General features: G+C 43.1%; 1 protein-coding gene across 1 annotated transcript in view; it reads right to left on the bottom strand.

Annotated features, from left to right (window-relative positions):
* Positions 1-549: 549 nt before the first annotated feature.
* The window catches only part of PPP1R1C (protein phosphatase 1 regulatory inhibitor subunit 1C), a 54,484-nt gene continuing 33,692 nt past the window's right edge, over positions 550-21,341 (bottom strand). Inside the window, 1 exon segment of the mRNA XM_075153963.1 lies at positions 550-1,664. Within this exon segment, the coding sequence (XP_075010064.1) occupies positions 1,576-1,664 (89 nt within the window). The 3' untranslated portion in view covers positions 550-1,575.

Genomic DNA, 21,341 nt, shown 5'->3' with positions numbered 1-21,341 from the left:
TTGCTACCGTTCCAGTCTTTGGTCCATTCAAGTGTTTTCTGAAGGGTCACTTCCTTCTCTTTGTTGGTTGTGGCATAAAAAGCCCTCAGTCCCTAAGTCCCGAAGCTGCTTCTGTACAGCTGAAGAGTCCTTCTTTTAGTCGATCTTGCACACCCATGCTGAGCTGGAGTCATGGATCCTGTTTGCAGTGTTTCTACAGAAAATGGCAACAAAGAGGACAGATACAGAGATACAGATGGAGGGCAAAAAGATGGCTCCCAAATATAAAGAGACACTTGTTGACAGATCCTGTTCTCAGCAGGTCTTCATGGAAGAGCTCGGAGTGAGAATGAAACCACCATGCAAGGCATAGACAAAAGGCTCTGTGTTTTCATCTCCTTTTTTTTAAATTTTGCTAGCTTGGCTCTTTAAAAGAAGCTTAAAGCAGTGGAAAGCTAAACCGAGGGTAAAACTTTCTGTCAAAGGCAAACAGTTAACACAAAACGACAGTGAATTTGTTTAAAAATTAGCCATTGATAAAAAAGGAAATGATCTGTCACACGTGACTTTGAAGAAACATGGTTTTCCTTCTCCACTTTATTTAATTTTATGCCATAGAGTTTGTGTGGTCTAACAAACAAAAATGTTGGTACGAACCATGCCAAACTTGAACCAAAAACCCTAGGGCTCAGACACATGCTAAATCACCGCAGCTTGATATACTGCCATTTACCGGCTGAAACTGTGACAAACGCAGAATAATCTGTCCCTTTTTCTCAGAGAAGGCTGTACCCTGTACTTGCTGCAGGCAACAAAGGTGAATACTGGCATTTCTCGTGGCTCAGCTGGTGCGTGGGACCCTGCCCACGGGTCTCCCACACTCCCGTGTTTCCTCTGATTCCCAAATCCAAACTTTTTCTAATGCCTCCAGACAACAATGATCTTGTGTAAAGAGAAATCATTTTGGCTGGTGCGACTAGGCAGCCTCAGACCAAAAGCAAGACAGGTACTTTACGCGTTGCATGTCCAGGGAACACAGGGAAGAATGTCTTTGCATCCTTCTTCTCTAGACTAAGAGTCATCTCTGCTTATTTTGTTTCTGTCTACATCACTGCAAGTAACTGTAACAACCCTGGTAAAAGCTGCCCTTAACTGTTAGGATCATTTTCTGTGAACTGCATGTTAGACAAACCCACTGTACAATATATAATCTTGTCTAAATGAACATATTATTTATTTTGTAGCTTTTAAATCAGTTTTATATACAACAGGTCTTAGAGTACAGCTCACACACAGTAGTTAAGCTCTGGCAGTATTGATGTCAGGTCACTAACGCATTTGCAAATTACATTTCTAGAATACGAAAGAAAACAATGACTTTAAAATAATTGTTTTATCTTCGGGTATAAGGATCACAGAACAAATTTGCAGGTGGCTGTAAAACCCAGCCGAGGGTGCTCCCCAGGGAGCCCCGGCGCCGCCAGCACGCCGAGCGCTGCGGTGCGGGGGCGCAAGCGGTGGCGAATGGTCTGACGCACGCACGGCTGCGCGGTTCAGTTACTCTCTGTGACGGGGCTCGAGGCAGCTCCGCGCTCTTTAATGGTCCCATTCCTCTTCCCTTTCACTAACTCCCTCTTCTTCCTCTGGAAACGCTGAATCACTCTGACTCTTCAGATGCTTAATCCCTGAAAATACAGGAGTCATGGTTAAAGTTGTGTTAGCTCGTGCCAGAAGCTAGAAAAAGCTTTCTAGCTCCTGAAGCTAGAAAAAGCACAAAAACCCAAGCTCATGAAATGGGTTTTTTAATACCCATACTGACTCCCGTTTTCACAAACCTCTTAGTTCAAACAATACTACGGCGTATTGCCAACAGAAATATTCTCTTCCTTGAATATAGGCTCTTAGGAAATTTATCACATTTTGTTGGAAATACTGCTGAAGTAGTGCCTTGTAGAACAGAACAGTATTTTACTTCTCTTTTTTCCTCGGTGATCTTTGATCAGGTTAGTATTGCCCATCTCAGATAGGTTAAAACTTTTCAAGGCTCAGACAGTAGATGTGGGAATTATTCTACCAGAATTTCAACTTGAGCCTCTTTCTGAGACTGATCTGCTGAAGGTCATTCAGCCACGTGCCCCACGGCCACAGCTTCCCATGTGCACCAGAGGTGTTCTCCAGTGCGTGTCCCCATCGTCTGAACACGACCTACAGAGCAAAGAGAGCATCGCACCCAACAGAGAGGGAGCTGCTGGAGCCAAAGCGGTGACAAAGCTGAATCATCTCTCACATGGAGAGTGTATTCTGTTCACCTTTAAATACCACGTAGAGCTGGATAAAAAGGGTAAATACCTATCACAGGATATTTGGAAGTTTAGGTTTGAAGAAACTTGTGAAGCCCCTGCTGCCGGCTGGTTTCAGCCAGCAAGTGAAGTAGGCTCTATGAAAATTAATCAAATTGCAAAGTTATTTTCCCTGTCCCATCTTCAGTACAAGCAAACAGGCCTCAATGAATGGGCTTAATCCCATCTTCTCAGCTCCACCTTGGTGTGATAGAAGAACTCAAACTAAAAAAGGAGGCAAAATCAAGCTAAAAAGATGACAGAGAAGAGAGACCAGAGAGCAAGTGTTGTTATTTTCAAAAAATCTAAATAGCTAATGCACAAGGTTAGTTTCTGAGTCCCCTAGTTTTTAACAAAAACAGTCATAGTGGGAACATAACTGTTAGTCAAAAATGTGTGATTTCAACAAAACGTAAGCCTAAATTAAGTTTTATGGTGTCATCACTGTCATAACATGAAAATATTTTTGGTTTCATTACAGATCACACATAGATCTACTCACTGTTTCTAACTGTCAGGAAAAAAGCTTCCCTTAGGCATCGGTTCCTCTGTTTATTGAGGAGAAATTGCACCTCAGTTGCTTTAGATAACCACAGCTGGATAATCACACACCCCACCGTCATAGCACTTGCAGAGGCACAATTTTCAAATCGAGGTGCACCCTCAAGGCACCCATACAGGGCCAGATCCAGATTACCTCAAATTGTGAGGAAGAGGAATTGCTGGTGTATGTCCAAGAGTCGTGGCCCCAGCACCACTTAACCTGGTTCCTACATTTCACTGTTTATGTCCACACCACTCCAAAATATGGGATAGTTCTTTTCCAAATACACTACTCAAAAAAAATTTCAACGTAAGTTATTCCAGTTCAACAAAGTTACAAATAGCTGAAAACAGGATCTTAGAATGGGTCTTACAACAGGAGCGCAGCCTGCTCCACTCCCAACAGGAGCCCATCACTGCTCTGTGCTGGGCTCTGGCCTCCTCCCTTTTCTTTTTCTCCACACAGGACTTGGTTCCCTGGGAAACGGTTTTCCAGACATAAAACAAGCAAATAAACTAACGCTCCCAAGCCACAGTACTTGTAAGCGTGCCCTGCAATAATCAAACCATTTCCAATTAAGTAACTGTGATACATGAAGAAACACTCAGGGTGCTCCGCTACCGCCAAGCTGGCCTCTTTCACAACGCTCTTTAGTAAGACAAACACGTTAAATAGGATTTCACCTAACTATAGGTTAATGGACATTCATTTCAAAATGATATTGTGTTTGTAGGGCAAATTTGTCTCCTGTTGTTTATCTCTGGACTTACAGAGCCATTTCTTTCACGTTCACAGTACCCGTCTAACAGCTACTATTCAGTACTTCAGACAGGAATTTCTAAGAGCCAGAATGTATCATTTTTTAGGGAGTTTTTCAAAGATGAAAGAGGGAAAGCTATGGACAGAAAAGAGGATGTGATATACAGTTAGTATGGCAAAGCTTCCTGGAATGGTATTTTTGGTAGGAGTGAAGACTTTTGGCTATGTGGTTTGATCTTATTTAATGATCTTTTCCACAACCTCCGTTCTACAGCCTGCCTTCACCTCTGCCAGTCATTTAATGCCACGGGGTCATTTGGAAGTAAAGACTCACAGGGCTTTCTGCACTGGCCAATAAGTGCACAACAGTTGCTGGCCTTACTCATAAGCCTCTAGATGTTCTGACAACATGAGGTTGTCAGAATTAACTGGCCCTATATGTGGCATTATGAAATAAGACGCTCAGCTACATACTCAAAGGGGGCTTACAAGAAGGATGGGGACAGACTTTTTAGCAGGGCCTGTTGTGACAGGACGAGGAGGAATGGTTTTAAACTAAAAGAGGGTAGATTTAGACTAGATATAAGGAAGAAATTTTTTACAATGAGGGTGGTGAAACACTGGAACAGTTGCCCAGAGAGGTGGTAGATGCCCCATCCCTGGAAACATTCAAGGTCAGGTTGGACGGGGCTCTGAGCAACCTGATCTAGTTGAAGATGTCCCTGCCCATGGCAGGGGGGTTGGAGTAGATGACCTTTAAAGGTCCCTTCCAATCTAAACTATTCTATCATTCTATGAATCTATGACAAAATAAGTTAGCATGGATCGACGTACAGGTAATGAAGTTCCTGTCAGTAACATATGAACATGCATGACAGAAAAGGCTGGTGGCTTTCCTGAAAAGATACATTTCATGCACAAAGCGTCAGACTTTTACAGTGCAAAAAATGTCTGGGGTAATAAAAATACTTAGTTAATTGATAGCAATCATACTCTTAGATTAAAAGCGTACCTAGCCACATAACAGTGCAGAAACCCGCAGTGGCTGCCAAGGGTGGTCAGCAGGCGCAGGAGCTGGGCATGCCCAGGAGCACACCGGCACATTCATCCACAGCTCCTGCTCAGCTAAAACGATTCAAGAGAAGAGGTCGTTACAGGGGCTCTCGAGTGTCACTCCAGCAAGCTGTGTGCCCTGCCCTCTGTCAATACGAAGCAAATGATAAGCAGGTAGCAAGGTGGAGCTCTATCCACAGAGATATTTTTTTCTAAGCGAGTTGGATCTATTCATACCCAGTATCTTTGTTTAGCAATATCTAAATTGTTTGCTGAAAGGTTATATTCTAGCTAAACTTATTACTCAGGTCACCCCAACCATTTTTACAACTGCTACTATGGTAACATTAATTTATTAGAAAGGATATTTCCTTCTCTTCTTTTCAATCTTCATACACCAGTAACACAGTTCATGCTCTCAGCTTTCCTCAATAGTAATCAAAAGGCACCAGAACAGCGTTGTTCGTTTGGGGTTTGTTTCTATTCATTGATAAAGCACTGTAGTAAAGATGAGCAAAAAGTATAAACTCTAAGATTTTACTCATAGAAAAAACCAAAACAAAACCAGGATATTTTGGGGGAATACATGGGGGATATTTTAGAAGATACTTTTGTACATACGGCAGATCCAAGTTCAAAACATCAAGTTACTGGTTCTGCATAAACTACACAAGCTTCATAATGTTAGTTGTAAATAGGGAGGACTCCAAATGCTGATCCACCCTGTCTCAGCAATGTCCCTTATTCCAGGCAGTGGGTAACGCCGAATCTGTGAGCACCTTCACCCTCCTGAAGCACTGTGCCTGCGCCATCCTGACACCATTTCATTTTCTCTCACTGCTCTGCCCCCAGCCCGGGTTGCCCTGCCCTGCTCTCCCCATGCGTGCGGAGGTGGCTCACGGGGTCCGAGCCGTCCCGCTGACCCCGCCGGTCCCCAGTCCCCTTGGCCCTTCTGCCTGGGGATGGGGCTCTCGTCCGACCCCACTGCTGCTCCCCAACGTCACGCCCTGGCTGGGGCTTTGCTCTTCGCCCGGGAGATCTGACAGCAAAAACTCCCTTCCAGCCCAAAAGCTGCCCCTTCTCCCCTTCTCCCTCCTCCCCTTCTCCCTTCGCCCCTTCTCCCCTTCTCTCCTCTCCCTTGTCCCCCTTCTCTCTCTCCCTGACAGTGATTTCACACCCACAGGTTGTTCAAACTCTGTTTTCTGCCTTAAAAAAACCCTGTCTGAATGCTGCCTCTTGGTTCCATTTTCCCCTTCCCCTCCCCCCTTCTTTTTATGCTTCTAAAGTCAGCAGGACAAGAATTGTTTTTCCTCAAAGGGTTCATATTTCACTGCAGGTAATTCAATCCAATTAATGCTGATGAAGAAACCCTTAACGCCAAGCCGTATTCAGCAGCCGTGCACTAATACACTTTGAACTGGTAATTCTTTTTAGATGAAGTCACTGCCTCAAAGCATATTTCTAGATTACTGATAAATTATGAGTGCAAATGGGACAACTTTCTGGCATTTTTGCAGTCACATAAGAACATCTATGCTGTTTATTCGACAGCTGTTTTTTTGCTTCTCTCCATCTGACCAAAGCACCAGATTAGAAGGCTAAGCAGTGTCACAAGATATGAAATAACCAAGTGTTCCTGAATTAAATATCTCCTGGAAAAAAAAAAAAAATTGATTTGAGTAATTAAGGCAGCTCCCCATCTCAAGTAATTAAGGCAGTTCCCCATCCTATTTAACACTTCTTCCTTCACGCCGCTTCACTGCCCAAGGAACGGTGTTGACATTTACCAATCTCGGGATTGAAGTCTGGTTGGCAATTTGAATTCCCTAAAGTTTGAAGGGTTATTTAGTTTTATGATTTGGAGCTGATCCTCTATCAAAAACATATTTCCAGATTTTCAGAAAGCAGCAAAAGGTGAAGCTGAGCCACAGACAAAGCAGCCTGATTTTCAGAGTTTCAGAACTCAAATCACTTTGAAATTATCAAGCAAACAAACTTGACCAAAGATGAGAATGGCCAATTAAAAATGCCTACTTTATGCCAATCCTAAATGAAATGTGTTCTGGTCCCCTCAGCAAAAATGAGACTATCAAAACAAAAATCATGTATCCACGCCACTAAACAGGAAAAAGAACTTTTCTTTTTTATGGAACATTTTGTTCTGAATTTATCAGTCAAATATGTTTTGATTTCTCTGAAACTCCTTCCTCGTCTTTTTTTTTCTTCCCCAACTGAAATGAATTTTTGATTAAAAAAACAACAACAACAAAAAAACCCAAAACTAATGGCATGAAAAACAGCATCCACCACAAGTCTTTGGCTAAGTTGGATCCAGTGGGAGGCAGCTGTGAAGGTGACAGAGCCCAGAAGAGCTGGCAGGTCTTCAGTGGCAGCCTCCTCCGAGCGCAGGAGTGGCCCGTGCTGATGCAGGAGAACAGGTAGCTCTATCAGAAGCCTGGCGAAGCAGGGACCCCATGACTGAGCTCCAATGCCAAAAAGATGATGTGTACAGCAGATGAAAGTGGAGCCAAGGTAAAAATGAGCTATAGAAAAAAATACAGGCCCACAATACAGGGATGGTGTTAGGAAGGCTCAAGCTCAGCTTGAGTTGAAACTAGCAAAGGGTGTCAGGGGCTATAGGAAGAATTTCTTCTCCTACCTTCACAGTAAAAGAAAAACAAGGAAAATGTAGGTCTGCAGCTGAGGTGAGCAATCTAGACATAGACAAGACTGAGGTGCTCAATACCTTCTTTGCCTTGGTCTGGACTGAGAAGGTCTACCAGGCTCTTGTGCCCACAGACAAGATCCAAGGAGGAGAGGAAAAGTTGAGTCAGGGATCCCTTGAGAAATCTTGACCTGCAGAAGTCCATGGGGCTGGTGGGCTGCATGCGAGGGTGCAGAAGGACCAGCTGGTGTCAGTGCGAAGCCATTCTCTGTCATCTTTGAAAGGTTGTGGAAACCAGGAGAGGTCCTTAATTACTCACCATACATTAGGCTGTGCCTGCAATACTATATTTGCCCCCCCGTACAAGAAGATGTTGATAGACTTGTTCAAATCCAGTGGAGATGGTCAGGGGATGTGAACCGTGAGGAGGGGCTGAGGGATGTGGGCTGCCCAGCCAGGAGAAGGGGCAACTTTCCTGCACCTAACAGCAGCCTGCCTGTACCGACGGGGAGGTTACCCAGAAGAAGGAGCAAGGCTCTTTAGGAAGATGTCTGGTCATGAATTGGAAGAGAGGATATTTTGACTGGCTGTAAGGAAGAAATTATTTCACTGAGTATATTTAAGCACCAGTGTGGTTTCCCAGAGAGTCTGTGAAGTCTCTCTCCTAGGAGGTTTTCAGTACTGGACTAGACAAATCCTTGAGCAACTTGGTAAAATTTGGTGCTGATTCTGCTTTGTGCATCAGGTTGGACTATATGCTTTCCCAAGGTTCCTTGCAAACCAAATGATTTTATGAAATCAAAACTCAGTAAAACGGTCTTATAGTTTATAACAGTATATTAACATTAACTGGGTGACTGAAGGCTACATTTTGACCCAGGTGAGAGCTTCAAATGCCTCCTTTCCCTGGAACCAGATGAAGCGTCTAATTGCACCAGTCAGACTGATCTCAGGAGCAAGGTTTCTTTTCACTCTAAAACAACGGGGCCTGACTAAATCAGCATTTCAGTACTGATTTTGGGAAACACACAAACTCATAATTAGGTTATGTGGCCCATTGTGATCTATATATACATATATGTGACCTGTATATACATATATGTGAGCTATATACACATATATGTGAGCTATATATGTTTGTATTTGTTCCCAAATGCAAGGGCTGAAAACAATGGGATTAAGGGGTTGCATAGGACCAAGTGCTACTGTATTTCCAAAATCAAGGAACATGGAGCATCTCTTGCGTGTGACAGAGAGATCTACAGACAAAACCTCACATAGAAATCACATCCCAGTGCATAGAGATGTCGAAGGAAAGAATTTCGTTTCCTGAGAGGGAGGCATGGGAGCGGGCGGTCCTGCAGCGCAAGTCCTAGCGCACCCACTGCCTGCTGCTGAAAGGGTGCATCTTTCTGCAGGGCCTTCAGGGGCGGATCATCTCTCTCAGTTACTCTCTGCTGCTGCATGGTGCCTGAGGACTGCTGGCTGTCACTGTAGTTAAAAGACTGTGCTCACTGCCTGCAGATGTAACAGATTTAAAAACCATATACTCTGGTAATATAAACAAAGCCTATGCACTCCTGTTACAAAAGGAATTGCTTTGTTGCTCAGCTAGACATCTGCACAATGGAAGTAACACAGACTCTCAACACTTCACAAGACGTTTTGCCAGACGTTTCCAGAAGCATCGGGTGCTCCATGTGAGGAAACGTGCTCCCTTCTGCTGGCCAGTGCCAGCGGGAGAGCAGCGAGGCTCTCCCTGCGGCAGGCACTGCGGTACAGCTCACCCGGGCACCCTGCCCAGCCCCAGGCACAGTCCCCTGCTCCAAGGGGCTCTCTGCTGCTAAGAGCACGAAAGGCTCCTGTTATTACCACCTCCAGCAGAAGTCAAGGACCGGCAGAGCCCGCGGGAGCAGCTGCCTGGCAGAAACTTCCTTCCACAGGAGCTGAGCAATTATTAAACACTTTTCCTCTCTGTGACTTTCATCAGTTCAACAGAATACAGCTTAACCAGCCTCTGTTCTCAGCATTTTCTGCTTCATAAAAATTTAGAAAAAGCAGGTTTAGTCATCCTCAAACATTCATTGTCAGGTGCACACCAACTACACTTCCATATTTATTTAAATATAAGAATACATGTCTTGTCTTCCTTCTGCCCCGTTTGGTGAAGGTATCAGACACACAGCTGTCACTATTGGTCATGGAAAACCTCAAAGCTTACCCCGTGCACACACACTGGAAACACACATCCTAGGCACTTTGGCCTTCTTGATTAAAAATTCAGTCGTTTGGCCAGAAAAAATTAATTCCTACTATATAATTTTTTTTGTTTTAAACAGCTGAAATACAGAAGGGCATATACTCTGTGCAAGAGCAGGACGGTAAGGAAAATGCTATGGTTTCCCAAACACCTATTTTGAGCTTTCTCTTGTTTCCTCTTTGCATAAATGACCTGCTATCTACCTTCCTCATCTGTACAATCAGTTCCTGAAACCTTTAATCCATTTTTACTTAATTGGTTCGTTTAGATAAGCTCTCCTTGCATACAAGTCAGAGTTCAGTGCATAAGCTTTTGTTAGTAACCCCTTAAAAAACATTAACCCCATCCTTAACCCTACTTGTCTCCCCAGCTCCTGCCCAACGCTTCCTTCTACCATCCAGCTCACTAAAAGTGATGCTCACTGTCTCCACCTTACCTTTTTTATTTTCTTTTTTTTTCCTCTCACTACATCCTCCACTTCCTTTGATCAAGTTGCCCTTGGACTCAGCCTGAAAGCTTTCTGGCAAAAGTGCCTAGTGATCTCTATCTTCGTCTTTTCCACCTTGTTGATGTCTTTGCCTCTGATACTTCTTTGCCCTGTTTTTTCTTCCACTGTTTGTAATGTTTTTTCCATTGCCACCCTCTGAAGGTCCTTTCCCCCTCACTCCAACCTCTGAGGATGGGTGGCAGAGGCTGCAAGTTTTCTTCTACAGTACTCCCCATCTTCAACAGTGTACTTCTCAAATACAGAAATAATAAGCACCTTTTATAAAGGCTCTGATGCAAAGGGTTTGTTCCTTCTGTCCAAATTAAAACTCTAGAGTGCATCTTTGGTGGAACCTTGTGGAAGTCTAAGCTATCATCTCAAAGTGGTCAAAATCAAGCTCTTGATCTCCACTCCTTTCCAAAATGATTTGTTCATTTACTGTGGATAACACCATCACTTCTTTCTGACATTCAGGCTTACACATTTCTGATCTCCACTTCTCTAGATCACCAAATCAAATTTTCATCCAAGTCTTGCACATTCTTCTTGCTTAATGTGTCCAACATGGTCTTTAGCATTACCCAGTGAAAACAGTCATGGAAACTCTCCTTATCCTGGGGTCTTTGCTACTACTCCATCTCCTTCTCTAGGCTTTATAAATGTACCTTTGCTCCTGCATTCAGCATTCTGCAGTTACAGTCACCTGAATCATTTCCCTGATCACTTCCTATGCCACCCCTGAGCAACTCACTTCCCCTCTTGAGTTCCCTCCACTGATTCCCTCCAAGATATTGCAGACTAATGGTGGCTATTTATGCTTTCAAGGAAAATTAAGTTTCTTCACATATTATGAGCATCACCCGCTCTCATCTCAAATCAGGAACTGGTACAGCTTCGGCGTTCCATTTGCTAGGCTTTTAAATGAGCATTTTCATCCTTTCTCCCACATTGTACTGAATGCTGGAGAGATACAACTATTAGTCTCCATGGCCGCTTCCAAATCCTCCGGAATTTGAGAAACAACCTGAGAACATTTCATTTGCCAGCATACTGAGACAAAGACCTTTGCATTCCTCCCTAACACTCTATATCTGTTCCGGGATTTGATTGCTACACCCCAGCTGGGAGTTCCCTGGTGCAACAACCGACTTCTGTTAAATGTTGAACAAGGTTTAATGCGGCATAGTCCTAATCCCTGGTGTGAGTTCCTGGGTGCTATGTTAACATCAATACAATATGACAAGAACTGTGGCATACAGTGATCAGTGGGGGATTACTGAGTATAGACCAAGAACTAGACCATGACTGGTATTTCTATGCAAAGAGAAAAAGTGTTTTACATACCTTTCCTTGTGTTTCTTCATCCCCACCTACAAGAATGGCTTCAGTCTGCCAACCTGGCAGCAATTATTTCATCTGCTGATGCTCATGTTCATAAATCACACCAGATCACCTGTGGCAGGAGGCTAGCCTTGCTTCCAAGCAGAACCAGCACAAGAGCAGCAACCCAGCCTCGCTGAGGGTGGCAGCAACCCAGCCTCGCTGAGGGTGGCAGCCGAGCTGTGTCCCAAGGCAGCCACTCTCTTGGGTGGTCCCTGAGCCACCAGTGGTCCAAAGAACATCAAAAAGTAATTTGTGAAGTTACAGAAATAAAACACACAGACCCAGACCTTGACAATTCCCATATGTGTGAGTGAGTAAACAGAAGAAATGTGAGGGAGAGAAGATAAAAGTAAATGGACGTGGAAAATTTGACTTCATAGATGTGGACAACTGTGAACAGTCTGCCTGATGCAGTGTTTGGAAGTTTCCTAAAAGTTAGGTTGTTCTTTTTTGAGAAAGACTGAAAGATGCTGCTCTGTGGAACTATCTCAAAGGACTAAACTGTACTTGTGCCTGTAAGCATTTGTTAACCAAGGTTTCATGGCAAAGTAATACTAACCACTTGAAGCTTGATAAATGACATGCAAAGATCTGCCCTTACTCCTGTGGTCAATGAGTCTGAACACAACCAGGTCATTTCTTATTACACAGGGCTTGGTCCCATTCCTCCAGAAGTTAATGAGACTTTCCCTTACTGTTTTCAAAGAAAGAAGGGTCAGCTTTTGTAACTGATAATTTTCATTTATAAAGAAGAAATAACTTCAAACAGCTACTGTTTATTTACAATGAATGTATGTGAAATACTATATGTGGCTTTAAAGTTTGAGGTATGAGATAAACAAAGTGACACAGAAAACTGGCACTCTAGGTATTCTCAAACTCCTGTTTAGATCATCCAAGGAAAAGTGAAATCAGGCTGTCACTCTGTCCTTTACAGCTGATGGAGTCTTCAAAGGCCAGCACACATGGTGGGCCTTCAATGTTTAGAATAAAAAGAATCTGAAGCACCAATGTGGCAGTTGAAACTATGTTAACATTTTAGCAAGCTATAAATCAGCAAAAAACCTTGCGTGCTGCATTATTTTATACCTAAGCTCAGGCTGAGGAGGAGAAAAAAATTTTCATGTGTCTGTTATGATTATGAGACCAAGATATTATTCAGTCATGCAATTTAATCTACTTTTTTTTTTTTTTTCCTCTAATGTGCATCTCTTTCACAAATGCTGAGGACTAGATCAAAACAAATGATCTGACGCATTGGCAAATATCATGGGTTTATGAAGGTCACATATATCTGATCTGGAGCAGATCAGATCATCAGCATATCCAGCAGGTCACCATGGCCTCATAAATGTTTGTGAATGATCGTTCGGATACCAAGCAACAAGGATTGACTAATGCCTGAATGCCTCCTGGTTGTTACTAACTCTTCTCTTAGCTCCAGCCATGCAATATTCAGTCCTCATGGTGAGCCTTTTAAATGACAAATTTTAGGGCTCGTGCTACTTTCCCCACAGTCAAAAGACTCAGTGTTAAACTATCACAATGAAGACTGTGTGAGAGCAGCAAAATTCATGTTGCAAATGTCTGGCTGCTTTCCATTTTGTTCTCTCACACAGCACTTTCCACTCCATTTTTCCCTCTCAGAAGTCACTTGGAGCAGCACTGGCTCCATAAGACCAGCGCGAAGGAGCTGCTTCGGCACAGGAAGGCTTTTGTCGGTCCTCCACAGGCCGGCCAGAACACGCACCGGAGACAGAGACCAGCTTCGCTGTGGCTGGAGGGACTGCATCTCCCACTTACAGCAGCCAAAAGAGTAAACAGAGCGGCCTTTGTCACCCCAGGCAACTTCTGTTGGTATGTAAACATCTCGTCTCGCTGGTTCCTTCCTTCCCTCGCTAGGCCTCAGACTGCAGAAGTCAGCCAGTCTTCAGAGTTCAGATGAACAGCAGAAGCCCCTGCAGTCAGCTAAGTGGGTGTTTCAGCCTGTAACAACCTCAGCCCAACGCTAATTCACCCTTTGGAAAGCCAGAAAACATTTCTCAGCTGATTCTGTGGAGGATGGCTCTTGGTCAAATACCTCAACAACAACTTGAGCAGAAAAACATGCAGAGATGACTTCCACATTGGTAACAAAGCCGGACAGGACTGCAAGGCTCTCCTCTGCACGGCTCGGATGTGCTGGTCTGGCTGGGCAGCTGGAGGCTGCAACCAGGAGAGGATTAAAGCTTTTCAGCTGACATTTTTTCATCCCAAATTTTCATAGTTCAGAGAGAGCCTTAGAGCTGTTGATAAGTGTGCTTGAATTCAACCAGCGCTGGCAGATCTTCAAAGGCGCTGTGCTCTGACGGGCCCTGGGAAGCTTGCGAGATGGTCAGAATCACCCCTCAGAAAGCAGCTGTCTGGATGCCAAGTTTTACTGGGCAATATGTTTGTTTGCTGGAATTGCTAAACCTTCGCTTTTAACAGCGGTACCGTTTGCAGCCAGGCGACTGTCTGTCTAACAGTAGATCAAAATCACAGGACTGGCAGAATCGTTCCCGTATGTCAAAGGATTACAGTAATTCCATCAAATATAGGACCACATTTTCAAACCTGAATCAGCTGCTCCATAATAACAGAAGCCAATAGCTCTGCTGCTGTCACAAAATACGTATTAGAACTCACTGGCCTTAGAAGTTTACAAGTAGAATTTTCTAAGCATGGCTTCTTTAAATTAAAACATCCTACATTTTCCCAGGCAACTTCTGTCAATCTTATAATTCACCACATGCTGCTCCAGGCTAGTTTGTCTTTCCAGTTTGAGACATTCTGTGGGCTGACTACCTTAAAATAAGCTGTGAGGGAAAAAGCAGGAAATAGGTTTTACAGCTAGAAAATCACATCAGTCAGGACTTGGGAAAGCTGATGCTCAAGACAATATGAAACTATGTTCAATATTTTGACTGCAGCATGTAAGTCTGTTTAGAGGTAGGGACAAGAAGAATATTAGTTAGATATTTTGCTATGTACAAAATGAAACAATGTTATCATCCTACCTGCCGTGAGGAAAGGAAGGGAAAGGTTAAGGACAATTAGATAAATCTTAACTTTCATAAGAAGTCTTAACTTCTGCATTCTAAAATATATGCCATCATTCAACATAAATTATGGATCAAACGCAGAATTAGATTGAAGGGTGTGCTTTATGCCAGAGATTCCATTATATAAAAATAATGGTCCTTTTCTAGCCTTAAGATCAATGAGCATTCACAGAAGTGATCCTCCGCTTGTCTCTAGGAACAAATGCTTTGTTCACAGGTACTATTCCTTTTGCTGAGGATAAAAAAAAGAGTTCTGCTCCCAATACGTTAATATGTTAAATGGTGATTTATATGTGAGAAGGGAAATTGAGTCTCATACCAATTTAAATTTCTCCAATCTGTTCCTGCCAATAGTGGCAACCATGAACATTTTCTCTTTTTTTATTTTTCCTTCACAAGTTCTTAATGGGAAATCTCTGACCTGCTCCCCTGGCCACTTCTCTTACTACAGCACAGTTATTCAAGCCTTTATCATTTCTAAAGAAAATGAGAAATGCATTCTTCTCCAAAACTGCTCTTGAGGCTGTACAAACCAGTCTTCAAAGCCAATGCATAAGCATTTCTAAGGGATTTTACTTCTGCAGGTCAGATGTAGACAGAATCTGGGATCAGATTTCACCAAGATTTAAATTATGGCCCTTTTTGCTAGAATATATAATTGGAAATGCTCATCCTTAGTTACACGAGGCCAGTGCCACCAGAGTCTCACTAGTTTTGGCCATGCTGCCTGGCAAACATTTTTGCTCAATGCAGAATAAATTGTTAAACATCGGGGAGGTTTGGTTTTGGTTTTAAATGAAAAAATACGTGATTCTCCTCCTTGTTGTAATAATGATAAACCCTGTAAAAAGGTAACATGGTCAAAGCCATCCTTGCTTTACCTCTGCTTCCTAGGTCTTTATTTCCCTTGTTTCCTGCTCACTGCTGTGGCAACATAAGGACTGCCCTGTGGGATGCCCAAGGGCAGCCTGGGTTTGTAGCTAAGCACAGATGCCTACCTACCTTTAGGTACTTTAATACTGAACGCATTTGCCTGTGATGCCTTATACGGTCAGTAGAGAGAGAGACTTCCAGAGCTTGATTCTTCACTTGGCAGCCTACAACAAGCCCAGGGTAACTCCATGCCTGACTTGGTTTAAGCAGGATGGATTCAGGCCAGAGCATTTGTAAAAAAGACAGTAGCAGACTTCAATAGCTGAATATTTGCACTTGCTTGGAGCCTTTCAATTTTTGTTTGCTTGTGATTAGAAAAAACCCTGAAATTTCACAATTTCCTTTATGAGGAAAAAGAGGAAAAAACATTTCACCAAAACATTTAGTATTAGCAGTACCGAAGCATTTAGTTTTGCCTAGTTTGTTAAACATAAAAATCTAGACATGCTGTTGGAAAATTAATTAATTTTTTTATACAAGTTCAAAACACAAAGGAAATTAAGTTTTTTGCATTCAAAACCTTACTGAAAATGCTTTATGAAACATTTTCATCTCCACAACTTCACGAGCCATTTCCGAGCAGCTGTATTTCAGTTTTCTTTAAGCATTCTTATCTGACTTCAACGTTAACAGACAGCATTATCCAGCTGCTCTCTTTTTCCTGGACAACTGCACTGTGGCTCTACTTTTTTATATTTTGGCTGACATGGGGATTTTTCTGAGGTCGTGAAACGTAAACAGATGAGAAAAAACTTACTGCCACGTCCTGACAGAGAAGGGGAGGGTGTAATACTGAGAAGCAGAAGCCTCAGTACATGATGGGGTGAAAGAAGTCCTGCGCGTAACGACTGAGCAGCTTTTGCTGTTTCACGGCTTCTTCTGTTTCACCCCCAGCCTGGCATGGTACCCTGTGCATTCTGTTCGGTTTATATTCTGGATCCGTATTTTCTATTTTTGTTATTCTTTTTGTGGCTATTATTTCTTACCGTGGTCGGCTGCACATACCGCGCAAGATTTGTTAGTGGCAGATTTAAATCTCTGAATAGTCTGCAGCCTGAGGTTTTTAGGGTGCAGATAAAAAGCTTTCCAGTGAGTTCTACTTTTTAAAATGAAGACAGGAGCAAAATCTTTGCTGGTCAGCCAAAAATCCAAGGTGGTGCTTCTCCGTCATACTTCCATGTGCTGTGTGGCTTTCACTTTTAATTAATCCAGTCTGTTTGGTTTCTGTCAGAAGCCTATAAGCTTCTCTGTTAATTTGCTGATGAATCCCCTACTGAGTTATAATTATAATCTTCATTGTGATCCTTCTTACGATGACAAAGCAGATAGGATTTTGGCATCAGCATAACCTGACATCAGTAATATTGTAAACATTAGAATGAGCTCTTCTTTTCTTTTAAGTATTTTATAAACACCTTCAAAATTACAAAAACATTGTGATCATTAAACAAGTGATTGATAGGTCAGTGTTTACATTAAATTATCCCCATTGCAGTTGCTTCATGGGTGGCATATGAATAGCAGGCAATTACCATTTTCTTTATTACAGGTACTGTAGCTGTAGTCCTTACATCCAAGCAGGAATTCGTCAGGAAGAATGAGCCTTTTCAGTTTTCACCACCTCAGTGAGCTGCTGAGATCACCTCAAGCAGCTGGGATCCATTTCAGAAGACTGAAGCTGAAGATGGCTTGAAACCTTCCCCTCTCCCTCTGCAGCAGGCATTTCATGCTAACCAAAGCAAAGCCTACAATATGAGTTATGAATCAAGTCAGCTTAACTGCCTAGGAGCACCGGAGTATTTCTGGAAGATCAGAGCCAGTGCCTCTTCTGGTTTTATTAACACCCCCTGGTGATGGAGAGGTTTTTCTCATGTTAAGAACTAACTTATTTGGGGCTTGCAGCCTGCCCTAATCCTAATTTTTGATTCTGAGATATTTTCACCTAAGACACAGTATCACCCAGACAAACTGACATTTAAAGATAAATCCCTACAGAAGTAGGGAATGTACTGCCACAAAATAAGATGTCATCCATCAGACTGAAAGGTGAAATTCTCGTATGGGCAGCTGCAGGATGAAGTTTTTACTGTGCTTGTCATTTACCATGATATGAAAGGTTTATGTTTCATAAATGGTAAGTAAAACAGCTAGTGAATCACAGAATTGCTGAGGCTGGAAAGTACCTCCAGGGACTGTCTAGTCCAAACCCCTGCTCAACGCAGGGTCATCTGGAGCAGGTTGTCGAGGACTGTATGCAGTGAGATTTTTAATATCTCTAAGGATGGAGACACTACAAGTTTTCTAGACAACCTGTTCCACTGACCACTCTCCCAGGGAAAAAAAAAAGTTTTTTCTTATATTTAAGTTGAATTTCCTGTATTTCAATTTGTGCCCATTGACTCTTGTCCTCTCATTACATACAAGCTCCTCATTTTGTAGCACAGAGAAGTGTAGCCAAGGAAACTGTGCCTATCATTACTGTTTCATAAGACATAACTGTATTTAAACATCAAATTGCATCTCTAGTCTGGAAAGTAACTGCTTAGAAGAGGCAGTGTGGATGGTGGATAGATTTCCCTAATTTTCAATACCATTCCCAGTGTTCGACATAGGCTTTTCCAAAGAATCCATGCTCCTAACTCCTAAATGCCTGCTGGCCCCTGAGAACCCAAGTCTTGTAGACTGCAGCTAAAAAACACACTAAAGAGTGCCAAGAGACAGCTCTGAGCACTGACTGCACTGGCTGCGCTGACCGACCATTAGCTAGGTCCCCAGTTTTGCCTATGCCAACTAGCTCTCGCCCAGAAAATTCCCTGTCTGGTTCAGGCACAGGCCAGGGGTCAGTTCCACTGGGTATTTTGGATGACCCCCCATGGCTTGGGAGCATAAAAAGGACTGCAGCATGGATGTGAGCTGTGTGGAGCCAGCTGGCCTCAGAAGAGAAACAAACCCTTGTGCAGATGTAGCTGTGGGACCTTACACTGCTGAGCATTTTGCAACTTGACTATCTACCTTGTTCTCCTAAAAAAAAACCTCCTAGGACAAGAAAAGCATGTCTAGTTCCTTTCTCTAATATAACATTTTTGTAGGTTTTAAATATGCTCAAAAGCATTGGTGTTGACCTTGTGCCCAGCTATGGCTCTTCAGACTGAGTAACACACACCCCACGTGATCTCTCATCATTTCTACCTACTTAACTTCACCATCATGTCTGAGACTATGCAAATATTTTCGTGTGCTGCAATCTCAGACACACCAGGCTGGATAGCACAGCTCCCGGTAGGTTGGCGCAGCCACTTGTGGAGGCTGAGATTTGATATCAAAGCTGGAGAATAAACACCATGAGATCCTGCAGCACACAGCAAACTCCAGACAGAGACCCCAGGCTTACGTGGGATCCTCACCAACCTGAAACTGAGGTGGGACACCAGCCTGGGCAGCGAGGTGTCTTGTCCACCAGCTAGGCAGGCAGCCTGGCAGGGTGCTGGAGGTGCAGGGGGCATGGGGAGCTTGGCCCCGTGGAGCTGGGCTGTCTCAGCAGCCAACCAGCAACGAACCAGCAGCAAACCAGCAGGTGCTGTTTGCCTGCTAGCTGGGGCTTCTGCTGGAAAGTCCACCCAGATGCAGGCTGATGCCTTGAACCCTTAGGAGATGGCTGGCGATCTGTTAGGTCCCGCTACTGCAACCAGCAGGAAGCGGAGGAAGCAGGTACCCCTGTTAGTCCTAACCAGGGGCTGAACTGGGCCCACACACGCTTGCTGGTCAGGGGGCAAGTGGGAAGGAGGACTCCTCCCCCCTGGCATCCAGGAAAACAATGTGATCCTTTCCCACACAACACCAAATCAGAAACATCTGGTGGAAAACAGTTCTCCAAAACTGCCCAACCACAGTGACTTCAACAGGAGATAGAGAAGAGCATCGCTTTGCGGCAAGGAACAATTTTCACAGAGTGAGGGTACAAATCCTTTGAATCAAGGGACACAAATAAAACATGGTGATTTATGGTGTTTTGCACAATAATCTGGGTGGGTTTCCCCACTCCTAAAAAAACCCCCACAAAGCAATTTTGTACATAATGCTTATGCACAACCAGGGTGCTTCTCTGTAACGCAAATTCAGCAAACCTGAAGTCCTAGCTTAGACGTCAGAAGGGATCTGGGACAGTGTCTCTGTACTGATCTTTTTGGAGAGGAGAAAAGAGAAGATGAAAACAGTGAAAGGTTTATTTTGACATCTTTAGTAATATTTTAAATTTGAAATGTTTTAATTTTAACTCATTAAGCTTACTGACAATTGGAAACCCACCAATTATAATATATATATAAAAAAAATATATATAAAATAATATATATATTATTATATTTAAGGTTTTTTGGATTGCTGGCAAATTAAAACCCAATATTAAGGAATCAGTTATTCAACATAAAATGCAGTAACCACAAAGTATTTGCATTACAGTTGATACAACCAGTCTCACTTCGCAGTTGCCATGGGCAGCAAAACATCAGGGGCAAAATCTTTAGTGGCTCTTTATTGTGTGAGTGACTTGAGCTTGTGAGAAACCTACCTCTTCTGGTTTGCCTAAGGCATCAAAATACCCCAGAGCCAGCATCCAGTACAACCAGAATGTAATTACACCATGGAAGCACACTATCTGGCACTCTTATTAACAGTCACAGCCTGAAAACAAGTATTGCTCTCAATTTTTCTGGAAAGCACAAACAGTAATCTTGGAGAAAGAGTATCAATTTAATCAATTAAATTGTGGAAAATATAGACAAAGTACAGAAAAGGTAGACTCTTCTCTAAAGGCTTAGACACATTCGTATTAGAGTCATAAATTCTGTAAAAGTGAGTTTTAACACTATTCTTGCTTTTGATCTTGCTAGGAGTGAGTTTGAAGAAAAGTCAGGCTCTAACCCCTCCAGGGATTTGGGGAAAACTGCTGGCATGCAGGTGAAATGTAGTAATAACCTAACAGATTTTAGTTGCAAATTATAAATTGCAGTCCGACTTTAATATAATTCCACTCCTTCTCTTATAACCTTACTTGCCTATTTCCAAAAATTTTCATTGTGCTTCTTTAGGAAAAAGCCTTCAGTAATTCACCAGAACTATGCGTCACCAGAGGGAGCTTGCATGCCAGAAATCCCATTGACTTTTTTTTAATAACTCAGCTTTCTTGGGGATTGCAGGGAGATGGAAAGCTGAATTTACATAATTTCTCCTCATTCCTGAAAGAAAAGGAAAAGCGTGCTGCCTACCTTTGCCTTTGGAGGGGAAGGCTAGCCTGTGGGTACGCTGTTATTGTGAGGTACAGGCAACCGCTTGCTCTGCCACCCTGGTCATTCAGCCCCTCTCTTCAGCGGTGTTTTCACTGCCTCCAGCTAGTCTCCATTCAACTGGCCTCATCTTTTTTGAGTGTAATGTCTCAAACTGGACACAGTCCCAGCTAAGCTAGGGTTTCCTATGCCTTACCAGCTGCTCTCCAGGTACAAGTGCAGGTCTGGTGTGTCCCGTGTCCCTGACAGCCAGAAAGATGCCATTGCAGCGAGTAGCCCACAAAGCTGCACCGTTTCCAGGGTTTACCAGACACGTGTTCACATGCACTTCTTGCTGTGTGTGCAACATATGCAATAAAGGTGCACCCTGAGCTGAGAGCAAACATTTTAAGTTTCTTTTTTGGCTTGAGTGGTCATTAGATCCCACACTTCCTTTAAATGTATTCTTAAAATTAGTTAATCGCTGTGGATTGCTTGGAGCCTGCTGACAATCTTCTCTGGCTATAAAAGACCCATGGAATAACATTGGTTCACAGGTTGGGTGAGCGCTGAAAAATCTTCCCACTGTTGCAAG

This window comes from Calonectris borealis, chromosome 6, assembly GCF_964195595.1.
Source record: "Calonectris borealis chromosome 6, bCalBor7.hap1.2, whole genome shotgun sequence".
In the NCBI taxonomy this organism is placed as follows: Eukaryota; Metazoa; Chordata; class Aves; order Procellariiformes; family Procellariidae; genus Calonectris; species Calonectris borealis.
The sequence above is the reverse complement of the archived record's forward strand: the minus strand, read 5'-3'. Positions and strand labels throughout refer to the sequence as shown.